Here is a 15,203-nt window from a genome sequence, read left to right as displayed (position 1 = left end):
GTCCTACTCCAGGAGGACAGTGGGGGTGCTGGGGGTGTGAGGGTGCAGAGGCAGTTTGGGACTTGGGCAAGGGCATCTCGGAGAATGAAGATACGGTGTCCGCCTCCTTCCAGTGGGCAGCACGGAGCTGCCTGTTGCTTCAGATCAGGAGAAGTGATCGGAGAAAGCTGTGGTGCCAGTCGTAGGTCACAGAGATGAAACCGAGGGTGTCAGGGGAGAAATCCCATTAGGAGGCCTTTGTGTGCTTTCCTGTTGGTGCTTCGTGGGTGAGGGTAAGGGTGAACATCACATGTCTAAGGATCTGGCTTGGGTTGAGGAGAGTGTAGTTTCCTATTGAGGCTGTAATGAATTGCGTGGACTGGATGGCTCTCACTAGCCCTCTCAGTCTGGGGTCTGAGGGGGGGGGGTCTCTGAGGACTCCTATGAAGGTATCGGCAGGAGGAGGCATCTGTGTTTCTCTCTTTACCATTCCTAGCTTCTAGAGACAGCCTTCATTTCTTGGGCTGTGGCCCCTTCCCTATTGAAGGTCAGCAGTGGCCGACCAACTCCTTTTCACAGTGCATCCTCTAACCCTTCTCTTTTTGTCCCATTTCCAATTTTATGGAGTCCCATGCTGGCATTGAGGTCCCACTTGGAGGCTTCACCCCTTCTCAAGATCAGCTTCTCAGCCATCAGTATGCCTGTATCTATGCCTTCATTCCATCTCAGGGCCGGAAACTTTTTATTTATTTATTTATTTATTTATTTATTTTTGGTCTTGTAACCTAAAGTAGTCATAGGTTCCAGGGATGAGGGTTTGCACATCATTGTTCTGCCCCTCGAAGAGAGAGAGGAGTAGAAATGTGGTAAGTCTCTGACATCTATTGAGGAGGAGAATGGAAGCACCATGGATGTCAGGAGGCTTACAGGGCAGACAGATTTGAGATGGCGTGTCCTGACTTGGCACGCTCCTGGGAAATGAAGCAAAGCCTTGTGAGTGTGGGATGGGGAATGTTAAAGTTTTCTCTGAGGTGTGCATCTGGAGCTTTCAGAGGGAGCGCACGAAGCGTTAGCCAGCTGTGATGGCGTTGGGATGGAAAGCCATACCTTTCACAAACACTTGGGTTTGGATGAGCTATCAGATGCCAGCAATGGTTCGAGAGGAAAACCAGGAAAACACAGTTTCAGTGATCCACAGAATGAGAGGGAGGGAAAGAAGAAAGGGAGAGAAATGGCACATCAACATGTTGCATCCAGATAGATCTTAGTTTCATTTTCTGTCTTAAGGAAGTGCTTTCTTCAGAACTCCTGAATCTGGGCCAGAGAGAGTGGATAGGGCCTTGCATGTGGCCAACCTAGGCTCAATTCCCAACATCCCCTGAGCACTGCCAGGAATGATTCCCAAGTACAGAACTGGAGTAGCCCCTGAGCATCACCAGGTGTGGCCCAAAACTGAAAGGGAAAAAAAAACCCAACTGGATGTAGAAGTTCTGAATCTGTAAGTCTTGAAAAGATATTGCATCCAGCACACCCCATGCCGGTTCTAGTCCCAAACCAGGATGAAAGACCCCAGCTCAGAGATGTGGGTACCGGAAGTGCTAGGATCGGAGGGAACATCTGAATGGACACTCACCCAGGGGCACCTAGCTTGGGAACATCCCGAGCTGCCCATCATCCTGGATCACCCACTCTCATTCCACCCACTCCCTTAGGCCCTGTTTGAGGTTACAGTGGACAGTGCACAGTGGCGTAAGCTCTGAATAGTTGCCGTTCCCAGTTGGTTAAAAGAAGTTCCCATGATTACCCACTTCCTCCTCAGAATGAGGACCAATCAGCCCATTCAGAAAAAATGTTGAGCTATAGAATATCCTGACAATGATATGCATGTGGGACTTCCTTCCATTGTAGTTAAGACTAAGAATCCCCCCACACACACACACTTTTGTGCTTTTTTTAAGACAGGAATTTAGACAATTGGGAGAAAACAGATATGTTTTGTTCAAAGTCTCCCCCACCTCCTTCTGCTTACTGAAGCCTTGCTCATCTTCTGAAAACCACTGCACTTTGCACGCTTCAGATACTTCTTTCTGTCCTTGCCTCCCAACTTTGGCACACATCTTTTGTTACATTGCATGTTACATGTTACATGTTCGTATGTTTTCTCTCTGGATGGACCATAAGATCTCTGAGGTAGAGGTCAAGTTTTACCGTTATTTTTCCATGAACCAAGCACCTGGGGTAAATTTGATACTTCTTTTTCATTTGTTTTGTTTTGGTATTGTTGTTTTTGGTTTGGGGTTTATACTCAGGCTGCTTAGGACTTACACCTGGCTCTGTTCTCAGGGATCCCTCCAGGCAGGCTCAGGGTACCATATGGGGTGCTGGGGATCAAACCTGGGTCAGCTATGTGCAAGGCAAGCACCCTACCTGATGTACTATCACTCTGGCTTCCTAAGTTTGATATTTGGTGATAGACTGAACAGTGCTTTCATTTCCCTAAAAATGGTACATTAAAGAAAGCTAGAAAATAGCTATCCTATATTTTTAGGTGAAAGAATGGCAGCATGTTTATGAGCTAAGATTTGTCTAGTAACTTCACAAAATCTTTATCTCAATATGAAGGAAAAGCTAGATCAAAATGGAAAAATGGGGTAGAGTATATCAAATCAAAGCCCTTTTTTCAGCAGTAAATGGGTGGAGGATTCTGAAAACTGAACCGCACTTTGCATGTAGATATTTTGTCATCACCTCCTACAGGTAACTGACTTTCCCGTGTGGATACTTGCACCAAGCCCCAGGCCAAGCACTGTGGCAATAGTAGAAAAGACTCCAGTTCTGAGCAGCAGCTGTGTGAGCAGGCTCCCATTAATTGCCTCTAAGCACTCACCCACTCATATCGGGGTGACTTCCTATCCCCTCTCATTTCCCTCTACATGGAAACTTGCACGCGTGTGTCTGTCTTCCTCCATGCACACCATGTTGGCCACCCACCATTGTCTTCACACTGTTCCAGTGGAAAGTTTTGTTCTGCATTTTCACTAGCTTTATGTGTCTCCAGCACAAAGGTTCAACAGAATAGGTTCTGCCGCCCAATTTTGCTTGCTTTTAGCTTTTACAAATATTGTTTTATTGGATAGCTACTCATTCCTTTATGTCTTGGGTGTGATGGCGGTGGAATTGAGTAGTTGTAACGGAGACTTGACTGCGAGGCCAAAAACATCTGTTTTGCCTTTCCTCGACACAGTTTGCTGACCTCTGTAAGACTCTATCAAGAGAGTAGCTTGGTGGTTTTTGTTTGTCTGCTTTTAGTTTCAGCCCTAGCATTGGTACATTTACTGACTCAAAGCAAAGAACTCTGGAGGCCTACTGCATGCACAGTACACTTTTCAGGCACCAACGATACATTATAGAATTGCATTGCAAAGTCGGCTCTCAGAGAGCATCCATTCTCGCAGTCGGGCAGTAGGGAGGAGGAGAGCAGTGAACAAACTAAGAAACTCAGGGATAGTGTTAAGGAAAAACAGACTGGAGTGGGGAAGGATTGCCAAGATGAGAGAGAAAGAGTGTGTGTGTGTGTGTGTGTGTGTGTGTTGTGTTGGTGATGGTTGTGGGAGCAGAGGAGCTGGTTTGAAGGGAATTCACAAAGAAAGCAGCTCCAGAGCAGCCTGTGGATTTCAACGACCTTGTAAGAGGGAACTGGGACATGCTTGGCATGTTTTGAGGAATCACAAGGAGTCCATGTGCCCGAGCAAAACAGGCGTGGCATGGGAGGAAATGAGGTCACTGTCTGAGTCTGTTTCCTCGGGTTGGTTTTATTCTGGTGCTTTTGACAAACCCTTGCAGGGTCGAACGGAAGAGAGGCAGCTCTGTTGCCCTTGCCTGGCAACTTGGAGTAGAGGGTTGACCAGAGTGGGGGCACGAGGGAGCCAAACCCAGGAGACCCATTAGAAAGCGCTTGTGTTCATCCATGTCAATGTAGTGGTCCATGGTCAGTGAGTAGAAGTGGTGGGTTCCGGCCTCTCAAACCACCTCTGAGCTTGGCACTCAGTAAACATCAGAGTTCCCATTGAGGTCAGCAGTGCGTTTACCTGTAGCAATCCCGAGTGGACCATGGGACCACGGTGCCTAGCTAAGAATTCAGTCATCAGAGTTTCCCAGATGTGAGGACACCCATCCCTCTCCTGAGCTCTGGTGGTGGGCATTGTCCTCCTTTTACAGGACAACAAAGCATACCAAAGGACTCCATGGTTTTCCTTGAACATGCATGTTTCTGGTGGAGAGAGAGAAGAAATTTAATTTAGCAATAACTCTGCAGTGTAATGATTAACAAGTAAAAAGTCTTTCATTTCTTCCAAGCCCTCTGTTGGAAGAGTTGAGTGGGACCCAGGGGGTCGGTGCATTTCTCACACTAGCACTGGGTTTCCGTTGCAGGTTGGGGAAAGATGGGCAGGCTTTAATGTTTCTGGCCTCAGCTGCCCATTATTTCTTTCTCTTATAGTTGACTGCAGCAACTGCCTGCTTTGAAAGAGAAAGGAATCAGCTTCCAGGAAATCAGGAGTTCTTTTAAATTTTAGCCAATTGAGCACATATTTGTCACTTTTAATGATCAGTTACCAGGCAGTGGAGAACAAGAACATTATTTTAACAAGATGCCACATGGTATTTCTGATGGATGCTGTTTCCTAAAGGGTCAGGGTATTCTAGAGGTTGGGATTTGGGTAAAAAATGGAGCCATGAGTGCAAAAAGGGTGACTGTCAGAATCATTGAACATGCTTTGGAGGTGAAGTCTGCCTTCTCCCAAATAGTACTGAGAAGGTTTAGTTGAAGGCCGCCCTTCCATCCATCTGTGTTTGCCCTTTGTAGCCCTCTCCCCAGACCTCTGCTAATGGCCTTGAAAGACAGAAGGTTCAAGGAAAGATGCTTGCTTTCCCGGGCCCACTAACAAGCACTCAGGCGTCTTCTCCTTTAACAGACCAGATTTATGTGGGATCCTTCCTCCCCCTCTTCTTTCTCAGGGGAAGGCAGGCGAGAATTGACCAAAGCAGCAGCTTGCAGGGGAGTAACAGAGCTCATGAGGGCCATGCCCCGGGCAACACATGGTTCTGAGTGTGAGGCTGGACACTGGCCAGCCCTGCCCTGTGCTGCCACCAGTGACAAGCCCTTGATGGGAGCTTTTAGCACCGAAGGGCTGTGTGGAGTCTCTCAGAGGCCACTTAGTACTGATTTCTACAGTGTAACCATTACCACTGTTATAACTTGTCAAATGAATATGGTAGCCACAAACATCCTTGTTCTGATGAACTGAATCATCCTTAGTTGTTGATTCTGAAGCTCACTGTGGCCCCTAAAATGGCCCCTGGATATTTGTCTCTGCATCTCTCTGCCTATCCATGTCCTATTGCTGAATTCAACAATAAAATTATTTAGAAGAGTAACAAAAACCTGCCAGAAACATCTCTATAACAATCCTCTTTGGGCCAGTCAGTGGGGTTTTTCCCCCAGGATATGTTTTGGAAACTGACATCCCATATTTAAGCATTATTGGTTCCACTGAAATCCTGCACTTGATTTCATGCACATTTTATGCCCATTTCGACAATAAGTGCCTCTCTGCTTCTTGGAAGCCTGATTCGTTATTGCATAGTCACAAATTCTGATAGCACACAGAACTTAACATGTAAGTTTGTAAATTTTCACTTATGAAAGACTCCATAGTTCATTAATGACCGTGTCTTCATTTTAGTCTTCAATGCAAGGCCAAACTTGGCGGTGATACAATAAGATTATTGTGATTAAATACAAATGATGGAAATGACAGTTTGAGTAACTTGCCAGTTTGGACTAAGACCTTTCAAAAGACAAAACTGCAGGGGGAAAAATAGTACTGCCATTTTTAGAGACTGGGATTTGGAGAAAGAGTTTGCCAGAGTGCTGACTTGGGGTGCGCCCTCCCCAGTTGCAGAGTGAAGAGAAAGGATTATCCAGAATATAGGCACTCCCCACTCCCAGGATTTGGCTCTGGAATTACTCTGAGATGCATTCAACACTGACAGGCCCCCCAACCCCAGCGACCTTTCCACCTAATCCGATCTTACCGTGTTTCCAGATAGCTGATCAGCTGCCTTGGATTTTGCTGATGATCCAGGAGAGCTTTGCCTGAAGATGGAAACACTGGAGTCGGAGCTGACCTGTCCTATTTGTCTGGAGCTCTTCGAGGACCCTCTCCTGCTGCCCTGCGCACACAGCCTCTGCTTCAACTGTGCCCATCGCATCCTGGTGTCACACTGTGCCACCAACGAGTCTGTGGAGTCCATCACCGCCTTCCAGTGCCCCACCTGCAGGCATGTCATCACTCTCAGCCACCGCGGTCTAGACGGGCTCAAGCGCAACGTCACGCTGCAGAACATCATCGACAGGTTCCAGAAAGCATCTGTGAGCAGTCCCAATTCCCCCAGCGAGACCCGCCGCGAGCGTGCCTTCGACGCCCACACCATGACCTCCGCCGAGAAAGTGCTCTGCCAGTTCTGTGACCAGGATCCTGCCCAGGATGCCGTGAAGACCTGTGTCACTTGTGAAGTGTCCTACTGTGATGAGTGCCTGAAAGCCACTCACCCGAATAAGAAGCCCTTTACGGGCCACCGTCTGATTGAGCCAATTCCGGACTCGCACATTCGGGGGCTGATGTGTCTGGAGCATGAGGATGAGAAGGTGAATATGTACTGTGTGACCGATGACCAGTTAATCTGTGCCTTGTGTAAACTGGTTGGGCGGCACCGAGATCATCAGGTGGCAGCTTTGAGTGAGCGCTATGACAAATTGAAGGTTAGTCCGATCCGCCTTAAGCCAACCCCTTTCTGCCAGTGAATGTCATGGAAATAAAAAGTGTATTCACTGCTAGCTGTGTGGCAGGTGAAGGTTTGTTCTTCACCTTTGTTATCTGATGAGTTGTAGCATGCTTTTTGGCAGCCTATAAATGTTACACAATAAGGGTATCTTGTAAAAGTTGACTGCTGCTTGTAATTTCAGCGTTGTCAAGGTGAGGGCAAATCCACAAAGTCGGGATCGTTTTCAATCCTTGCAATTGGAGGTGGGGGCGAGGGGGAGAGGAAAAGGGAGGGCGGGAGAGAGAGAAAACAAGGCCGAAGGGTAGATAAAGTTGGGCTTCAGGCATCTTGTGGGGCGGCATTTATTTTCTACTGATCGGGGTAAATGAATTTCACTGCCTTTGTGCCAGGATCCCATTACTACCCAAAGCCAAGGAGAGAGAGAGGAATGCCCGCAGCAAGTGAGGCATCTGAGCACACGTGACCCTTCTTTCCTACTGTAAATGATATCCAACTTTTTGGTGAACTAGAGCGCTCGGCCAGCTCCGGTTTCTCCACAGAATTCCTAGCCATGCTAGCTTGCTTATTCAGGAAGGTCCCAGGCAAAACGATGGCTTGAACCTCACTTTTGACATGAAATGATTAACCTAATTCCAGCTTGAGGAACGATAATGAATATGACTGTACATCAGATTAAAACCTCCCTCTCTGAATCTGAGTAGAATGCGCCAGGGAAGAGACGGGCCAACACTCCAGATGCCTGTTCGACTTCAGGAGCCGGGTGGGTCTAATTATTGACAACTCAGCCGAGAGAGCGCTCGGAGAGTGAGATCCGCCATTCAGTGGCTAATTTTAGATCACAAGATGCCAATTAAAAGGAAAGGAAGTATAAATTAAGAGCTCCCAGTAAATATATATCGCAGTCCCGTCCTCTCAGGAGAAACACAAACAAACTGAATCTCATGCTTAAGTGGTTCTTACCCCACAGAGCCCAACATCACCTTTAACAAACGGTTCTTGTCACTTGTCACTTCACTCTAATGTGTTTGCCAGGACCTTAGAGTTGAGTTTGTGCCAATGGGACCCCAGGCCACATCTGTGGTTTGGCTTCATTGTTCCTTGTGATCCTGAGGGAAACTGACATGCAGAACTGAAGGTTCAGCTTCTTGATGTCACCTGGGCAGCAAAGGCTTCACCTGGACTGGCCTCCTGCACAGGGCAGTGACAAACAGCGCTAAGACAGGCTTACCCAGGGAGAGGAAGTAGTTCAAGGACTTAGCCAAAACCCCACCTCAAATTAGTGAGAGCAAAGGCAATGCTTCAGAAATGAGATGAGTTTTCCCTCCTCCTGCCCTTCTGAACTCTTCCGTTGAGTAGATGAGCACCATCTCCAACACCCGCTTACCAAGGCACCACTATGTCTCCTCAGCACATCCCAGACTTGCTCCGTAAACCTGGTAGCCAAGTTCCGCTCCTTGGGCGCTGTCACTGACTGAGTGATTATTCATTACTTCCCTAACACTCCAGACTTCTGGAAACTACTCTGTAGCCTCTTTACTGATGAAATCGAAACTTTTCTAAACAAGCCCATGCGTTAGTGGTCCTTTAGAATGTCAATAAGAGCACCTGGTGACTAACCATGTCATAATTTTATCTTCTGATGACAAAGCAGGCATAGAAACAGCAGCTAGAGCACCAAAAGTCCTTTTATAGCCACTCAGCAGCATCAGCATTGGTTTCCACAAGACATGCTTGCTACCATTGAACCAAAAAACCGTGGCTTCACATGTTTGTTCTGAAACATGCCACTTATAAGTTAGAGTAAAGAAGTACCAGCATAGAAGACCATGGATGCCTGGGATGTTTCAGTGATCACACATTCATGAGCATATGGACTTGCTTTTTGAAACGCCTAACTGCAATAGACACTGGGTTGTGAAGAAAGAATCAGAGCCAATAAAGTATATTCCTGTTAATCTCCTGAGCCGATGTCAGATGGCTTATCCATTAGGTTGTGTGGTCTTTTGCATATTTATGATAATCATTATTTTGGTCTGTAAGGTAAACATGTTCTTTCAATATTTCTGTTTTTATTTTTGTTTTGGGGGCGCTCCCAGCAGTGCTCAGTGCTCAGGGGACCACAGAGCCACTGCTCTTACCCTGGAATGTGCTTTTCATGGGTTTTAGCCTTTGTATAGAAATAGTTTTGCAACGATGCCTGGAGAAATTTGAAATTTCACTTACTTGGATATGTGAGACTCCAGTGCCTTCTATGAAAATATTTTTTCCTTCCATTAATTGAAGTTTATTGTATAAAGAGGGGGATTCTTTGATGCCATGATGAATAATTACTTTTTGCAAAAAAATACTAAATTTGTGGGAGACATTTTAACTAATTTGGGTCTTACTATACATATATTTCTAGAAGAAATTCAAATATAATTTTGCACATTAAAATTTTTCTTGGCATAATAAAAGTTCCAACACGTAGAATACATGCAAATAAAGTCACCCATAGCATCTGAAATAGTGCCATGCCAGTAATTTCGTGCTTTCAGAAACTCTACATCAGAAGCACTCTTGAAATACCAAAGAAGAAAATTAAGCTAGTGTTTCCTGAACTCTTAAGATTAAAAGAGAAAGCCTTCTTGCCAAATGTGTAAGTCTCTAAATGGAGCATATCATAATGTGGACCTTTTTACATCATTTAAATTGAAATTTAGCAACTGCTCAGACCTCCAAACTTGGATTAAAAGTTTGGTTTGTGAACCACAAAACACAGAAGTTAATGTAATGCATTCCAGAGTTTTCAAGGAATTACACTGCAGTAATTCCTTTTCTTGTGTTCCAACATACATTGTCAGAACTCTCATTTCTTTTCTGGGGGGAGGCACACCCAGTGCTGCTCCAAGGATAGTCCTGACAATCCTGGCAGTGCTCAGGGGACCATATGAGATGCTGGGGATCGAACCCCAGTCCATGACCACAAGCAAAGCAGGTGCCCTAACGCTCTGGCCCTCGGGTTTCTTTTCTCTTATTACACCTATAAAAACATATGAATTGAAACCAATTGCCCTTTCCTAGCCCTTCAATTTCAGCATGACCCTGATGCTAATGCTCCAAAGCACTGTTTTTGATGTTCTTACACTAAAAGTTGTCTGAATGTGCTTGTTTAATGCTTGTGTTCCTGTATCATCCCAGGGTCATTTTGTCGTCTCTGCCTTTCTCTGTATCCTTCTCATCTGGAGATACAGACATGTGGTTTCACGTTTGGGTTTCATTTACCAGTTGTGAAAGTCTCGTACTTTATTTGCCATGAGAGAGTTCAAAGTGAAGATTGAGCTGTGTATGTTGAAGCTTTCTCTATGTTTTCTTTTTCTGTCCCTTCCCTTTCCCTTCTCACTGGTATGAGGTAATATCTCTTTGTCATTTTGATTTGCATTTCCCTTTGTTTTGTTTTGTATGTTTTGGGGGCCACACCTGGCCATGCTCAGGGGACCATATGTGGTGCAAGGAATTCAACTAGGATTGCAGCCACAGCCTATGTTAGGCAAGTGCCTTAGCCTTTATACTATATTTCTGGCCCACATTTCCCAATGTTTTTAATAGTAAGAAAGGCCACATTCTTCTCTTCCTCTGATCCATCTATTCCTCTAACGAGTCTTCTTCTTTTTTCCTTCACCTTAAGATCGGAATGTATCATTTCTTATTATTGGAAGCATTTTCTATACGCTCTGAGAGCATGTGCTGCTAAGAACACAGTACATGTTGTGGCTGTATAAACAAATGCAACTCTTGGCACACTTTCTAAGCCATTGGGCTGCCTTGTCCTCCTTTGTAAAACAAGACTAGTAAAGTGCTTATCTGCAGAGAAATGTTAGGGTACAAATTAAGATGTTGCAAGTAACCCTCGGCACAAAGGAAGCCTGTACTCTGTTAGGACATCGCAACTTCGGCTCAAACCCAGGTGGAGCGATGGTGTGATGGTGAAGGCGTGGGCTTCTGTCAAAACCTTTTGAACCACTGCACGTATGATTTATGTGTGAGATAAGGGTCCATGTCATGGTTTTAAGAAGTTGTGTCGTCTTATTTCTAAAGCACCTGGCAAAGGGCAGAGGCATAACAATGAATAAACACTTGTTGATGGACGTGTGCAGAATTGATGGGTTGGGATTTGGAGGAGGAAGAAGACCAGTTTTGAGTAGACAAGAAACCTGGCTGCAGGGTGGTGGGATTTAAGCTGCCCTGACAGATAGGGGGATTATGCATCAAAGAAGAGTGAGGTGTTTCTTGGGAGCGAGGCCAGCAGAGACCTGTTGGCAGGAACTGGCAAGACAGCTTAGCACTTCCAGACAATGCTGGCTGGAGCACAGGGTGCCAACGGAGGGGCCAGGAGAGCAAACGTTGGAAGAGTGGTGTAGATGGGAGGTTCCCAAAGCCTTCCCCGCAGGTTCAGGGCGTGGGAGACTTATGTGATCTCCGCAGGGTGGCACTGACGTGACTTTGTGTTGGAGAGAAGCTGATAGAAAGGGCATGTTCAGGAGGAAATGTTAAATGAGGCGATCAGAAGGATTCGGATTCGGGTGACTGCCAACAGCTATGTCAATGACTGCCAGCAACGACACTGAGGCAAGGAGTACGAGATGCTTTGGATTTTGAAGAGACTTTTGTTTTTTGTGATGGTTCAGGTGGCAAGGTGACCTACATGGCAGAACCCTCCACCCTGTCATTGCAAAGCTGTGTGCTTCAGTCTTGCCCCTGAAGATGTGGAAGGAATAGGAGGCATCATTGCGGACTGGCTCTCAGAGCCAGGCCTAAGTGCCCTTCTTCCCCTCCCCGGGCATAGCAGACTGCTGTGCTTACTACTCCCAGCCATTTTTTTCCAAATACAGTTTCTTCCAGCCTTTTGAGTTGCCAAAGGCAGGTGCTGTTCCAACCACAGGCTTTAGGAACATTGCTGCGCTGGATGCTATTTTGTAGCTCATGGTATTTTAGCCCCAGCATCCAGATGAGGATACTGGAGCTGGGAAGTAGGAAGAGAACGGCCCCCTTTGCCTCAGCAGGGTTATGATTCTGAACTAGGGCTGGAATGCAGCCTACTTGTTCTGAGTGTTTCCCATGATTCTTTGCTTTAGTTGGCAGGGTCTGCACTGGCAGCATGGCCTTGCTTGTCCACCTTTCCCTGAGGTCTTGTGAGGTTTTGAGTCTCCTTGCTTCAGTTCTGTTCACAGACACCTGGCATAGCTCTGGGTCAGCATCCAGCCACCAGCTTGGGAAGTGACTTCAGAGATGTGGTTTTGGATTGATGCTCACGTACCATGGAAGAAGCTACTTCTCTTTCAGCTTTTAATTGAAGCAAATGTGAATTACAACAGTCACAAAGTCACAAGTGAATTTGTGAATTACAAAAGTGAATTACAAAACTCACAAAGCTATTTATAAGTGAGTTTCAGGTGTACGATGTTTCAACACCAGTACCAACACCATTACCCTCCACCAATGTCCCCAGTTTTCCTCCTAGCCCTGAGCCTGGTGCTTCAAGGTCACTCCTTGAAGTGGCCCTGTTTTGAGCCAAGGAGGGTGGCTGCTCCCAAGTGGGCCAGGCCCCTTGCCCAGAACTGGTTTTATCTAGTTGGGCCCCGGTGACCGCAGGATGATACCACAGAGAAGATGAGCTCCTCACATCTCTACACTAACTTGCTTTTAGTAGGCCCCATAAGTAGATATCAGCAAGGAGTCTGTGCAGGGTGTTGTCATTGAAGTTGGGATTTGTGGAAAGAAGCACCATTTGTTTTGACTTCACAACTGAAAGCTACTGCAAGTGGCTGAAACTACCTTTGCTGTGTTTCTCTCCCTGAGAGCTGTGATTGCCAAAAGGCTTTTTCATTCTGTGTCATTGACAAATCCAAATGGGTTTGGGGGCCACACCCAGCAGCGCTTAAGGATTACTCCTGACTCTGCTCAAGGATCACTCCTGGCATTCCTGGGGGGACCCTATGGGGTCCTGGGGCTTGAACCTGGGTCATCATGTGCAAGGCAAATGCCTACACACTATCCGATTGCTCTAACCCCTAAGTGAGGTTATTTTGAAAAACAGTAGTAAATACTTTTTTTTTTGCTTTTTGGGTCACACCCGGCGATGCACAGGGGTCACTCCTGGCTCATACACTCAGGAATCACCCCTGGTGGTGCTCAGGGGACCATATGGGATGCTGGGATTTGAACCCGGATTGGCCGCATGCAAGGCAAACGCCCTACCCGCTGCGCTATCACTCCAGCCCAGTAGTAAATACTTTTGACATCAAGTAGGAGGCTGTGAGGAGCCCGAGAAAGTGAATTTAACTGAAGACATTCTTCTTGGTGTGTGACATAAGCAGTCTGAAAAAGTGCTGAGAATGCTGCAGTTTGAAAATCCACTGAAAAACGTTTTCGCTTTAGGTTTTGGGCTTTAGTACCTGACCCCTAAGGTCTTCACGTACCCATGAGAACGGCCTTAAAACCCACAAAGGAATGCACACTTTTGCCTTTCTCATCAGAAAAGAGAAAGCTTGTCAAGTGCCTCGCGCAGTAATTGGCACAGGGTCAGTGTTCCTGGAACACGAGGTATTATTGTATCTGGGCATTGACGGGCGCCTTAAAGACACGCATTGGTGTAATCCAATCATGGATTTCCTGACAGCATCACAAATTACTCAATGATTATAGGGTCAATGTGTCTTTCTGATTGACAGGGGGGAACTTTTGAACAGACCTCAGGGAAATTATAATTGGGTGGAACCTTCCCATTTGTCCCTTCTAAACCCAGCTGAATTGTAAGTGGACTTCGGAGAGACAGTGCGCAGGGCACTGAAGGAAAGGGCTTTCCCAACCAGCCCCGTTTGGAAGTGCATGGAGGGGAGCAAGTCTCTTGTGTTCTGGTGTATCTGCTCAAAGCAGCCCCCCAGGTGTTGACAGGGGTCCTGTGACTGTTTCCTGGCAAGAGAAGCATCTGGGCTATGCTGCGACTGTCAGATGTGACCGATGGAGGGGACTTGACACGTAGGCAGCCCCTACCAATCACGCTGTCAGCTAACCAGCTTTTGTGCTAGGGGTTGCTTGTCTTCAGAGTCTGGGTGGAGGATGGAGGCAGTCAGCCTTTGGCTGCCTCTTAGCTGCTGCTTAGCTGCGAGCACAAAGCCAGGGGCAGTGCTGGTTCTGGCTGGGAGGAGAAGAGCTCTGTGGCATTTGAGGCTCACAGGCTCTCCCTGGAAGTGGCTTTGGGGTACTGCTTCCCTGTCCTCTCTTCAGCACCACTTGGACATGAGAAAGGTTGGCCCCATTATCTTCTGCCTCACATTTCCTTCACTGCCGGAACGGGGGAGGTCAGGAGAAGAATGGCTTGTATTCACATTGGCAAAGGTAGACTAGCTTCCTGTTACCACAACTGTGGACACATCAAAAATCTTCTATCCATTTGCCTTTCTCAACGATCTTCCCCATCTCTGTTTTTTATGAAAGGTTGCCTTTTGAAAAAGAAAAAAACTTTATTTATTCACCCCAAGAACCAAAGAACATGTGTGTAGAGCCAATGAGATAAGCCTTGGGCCAACTCTGGGAATGCAGAAATGAATAACAAAGCTAAGTCATTACTTCCCTGGTCTCAGCCTAGTTATGACATGTGACGGGAGATAAAGGGCACTGGAAAGAGCCCCTGGTCACCCCGGCCCCCACCTTGGAGCTCAGTCCATTAGGGAGTTATGAGGAAGAGTCAAAAATCACTGAGTTAGGTGTTGCCTGCTGGAAATTTCCTATTGAAAAACTGAGGGAAAAGCACATCACAGTGCCAAGCCAAATTGAGAGAGGATGAAGCAGGATGTTCCTGCTGAGCGTTCCTCTGCCGTGCCAGGGAAGGGCCAGGGCGCCAGACTCCACCCTGGATAAGACCCAGGCAGGCCCTTTCTTATTCAAGGTCTACCGGTGACCAGCTGGACTGCTCCTCCCCTCAGTGCTCCCTTGGAGGTCTCCGTTTCCTTCCTGAGCGGAGCACACAGGTCAGGGAGATATCCTGACCCAGAAGCAGCTTGGGTCATTTCCACTGTGAAAGGGCTCATCTCTAGAAAGCCCTTAGGAGAGGCACGTGGAGGAAGTGTGCTTGCTTTATCTGTTCCGGGCTCTTTACCCACTTAGACATCAGGGTGAACATCCTGACCTGGTAGACAGCTTTGTTTCCTCGTCCTTTGACCCTTGACGTGGCGTGTGGGGGCTTAGTTGCTCATGGTGTTGTCAGACTCGGGGCAGGGAGGAGTGAAATGCGCCAGTTTTCCAATTCATGCTTCCTATGGCCTATTGCTTCTGGAAGAACTGAACCGCCTACAAGCCCCACCTAGGGAACTGGGAGGCAGATGAGTGTGTCTCTTGAC

The 15,203-nt window shown here is 46.9% G+C and overlaps 1 protein-coding gene across 1 annotated transcript in view; it reads left to right on the top strand.

The window, feature by feature from the left end:
- The window catches only part of MID1 (midline 1), a 144,019-nt gene that overhangs the window by 2,944 nt on the left and 125,872 nt on the right, over positions 1-15,203 (top strand). The window contains exon 2 of the mRNA XM_004612178.2: positions 6,087-6,802. Within this exon, the coding sequence (XP_004612235.1) occupies positions 6,143-6,802 (660 nt within the window). The 5' untranslated portion in view covers positions 6,087-6,142. The remainder of the gene's footprint in view (positions 1-6,086; positions 6,803-15,203) is intronic.

Source organism: Sorex araneus, chromosome X, assembly GCF_027595985.1.
Source record: "Sorex araneus isolate mSorAra2 chromosome X, mSorAra2.pri, whole genome shotgun sequence".
Taxonomy (NCBI): Eukaryota; Metazoa; Chordata; class Mammalia; order Eulipotyphla; family Soricidae; genus Sorex; species Sorex araneus.
This window is presented reverse-complemented; position numbering and strand designations above follow the sequence as displayed.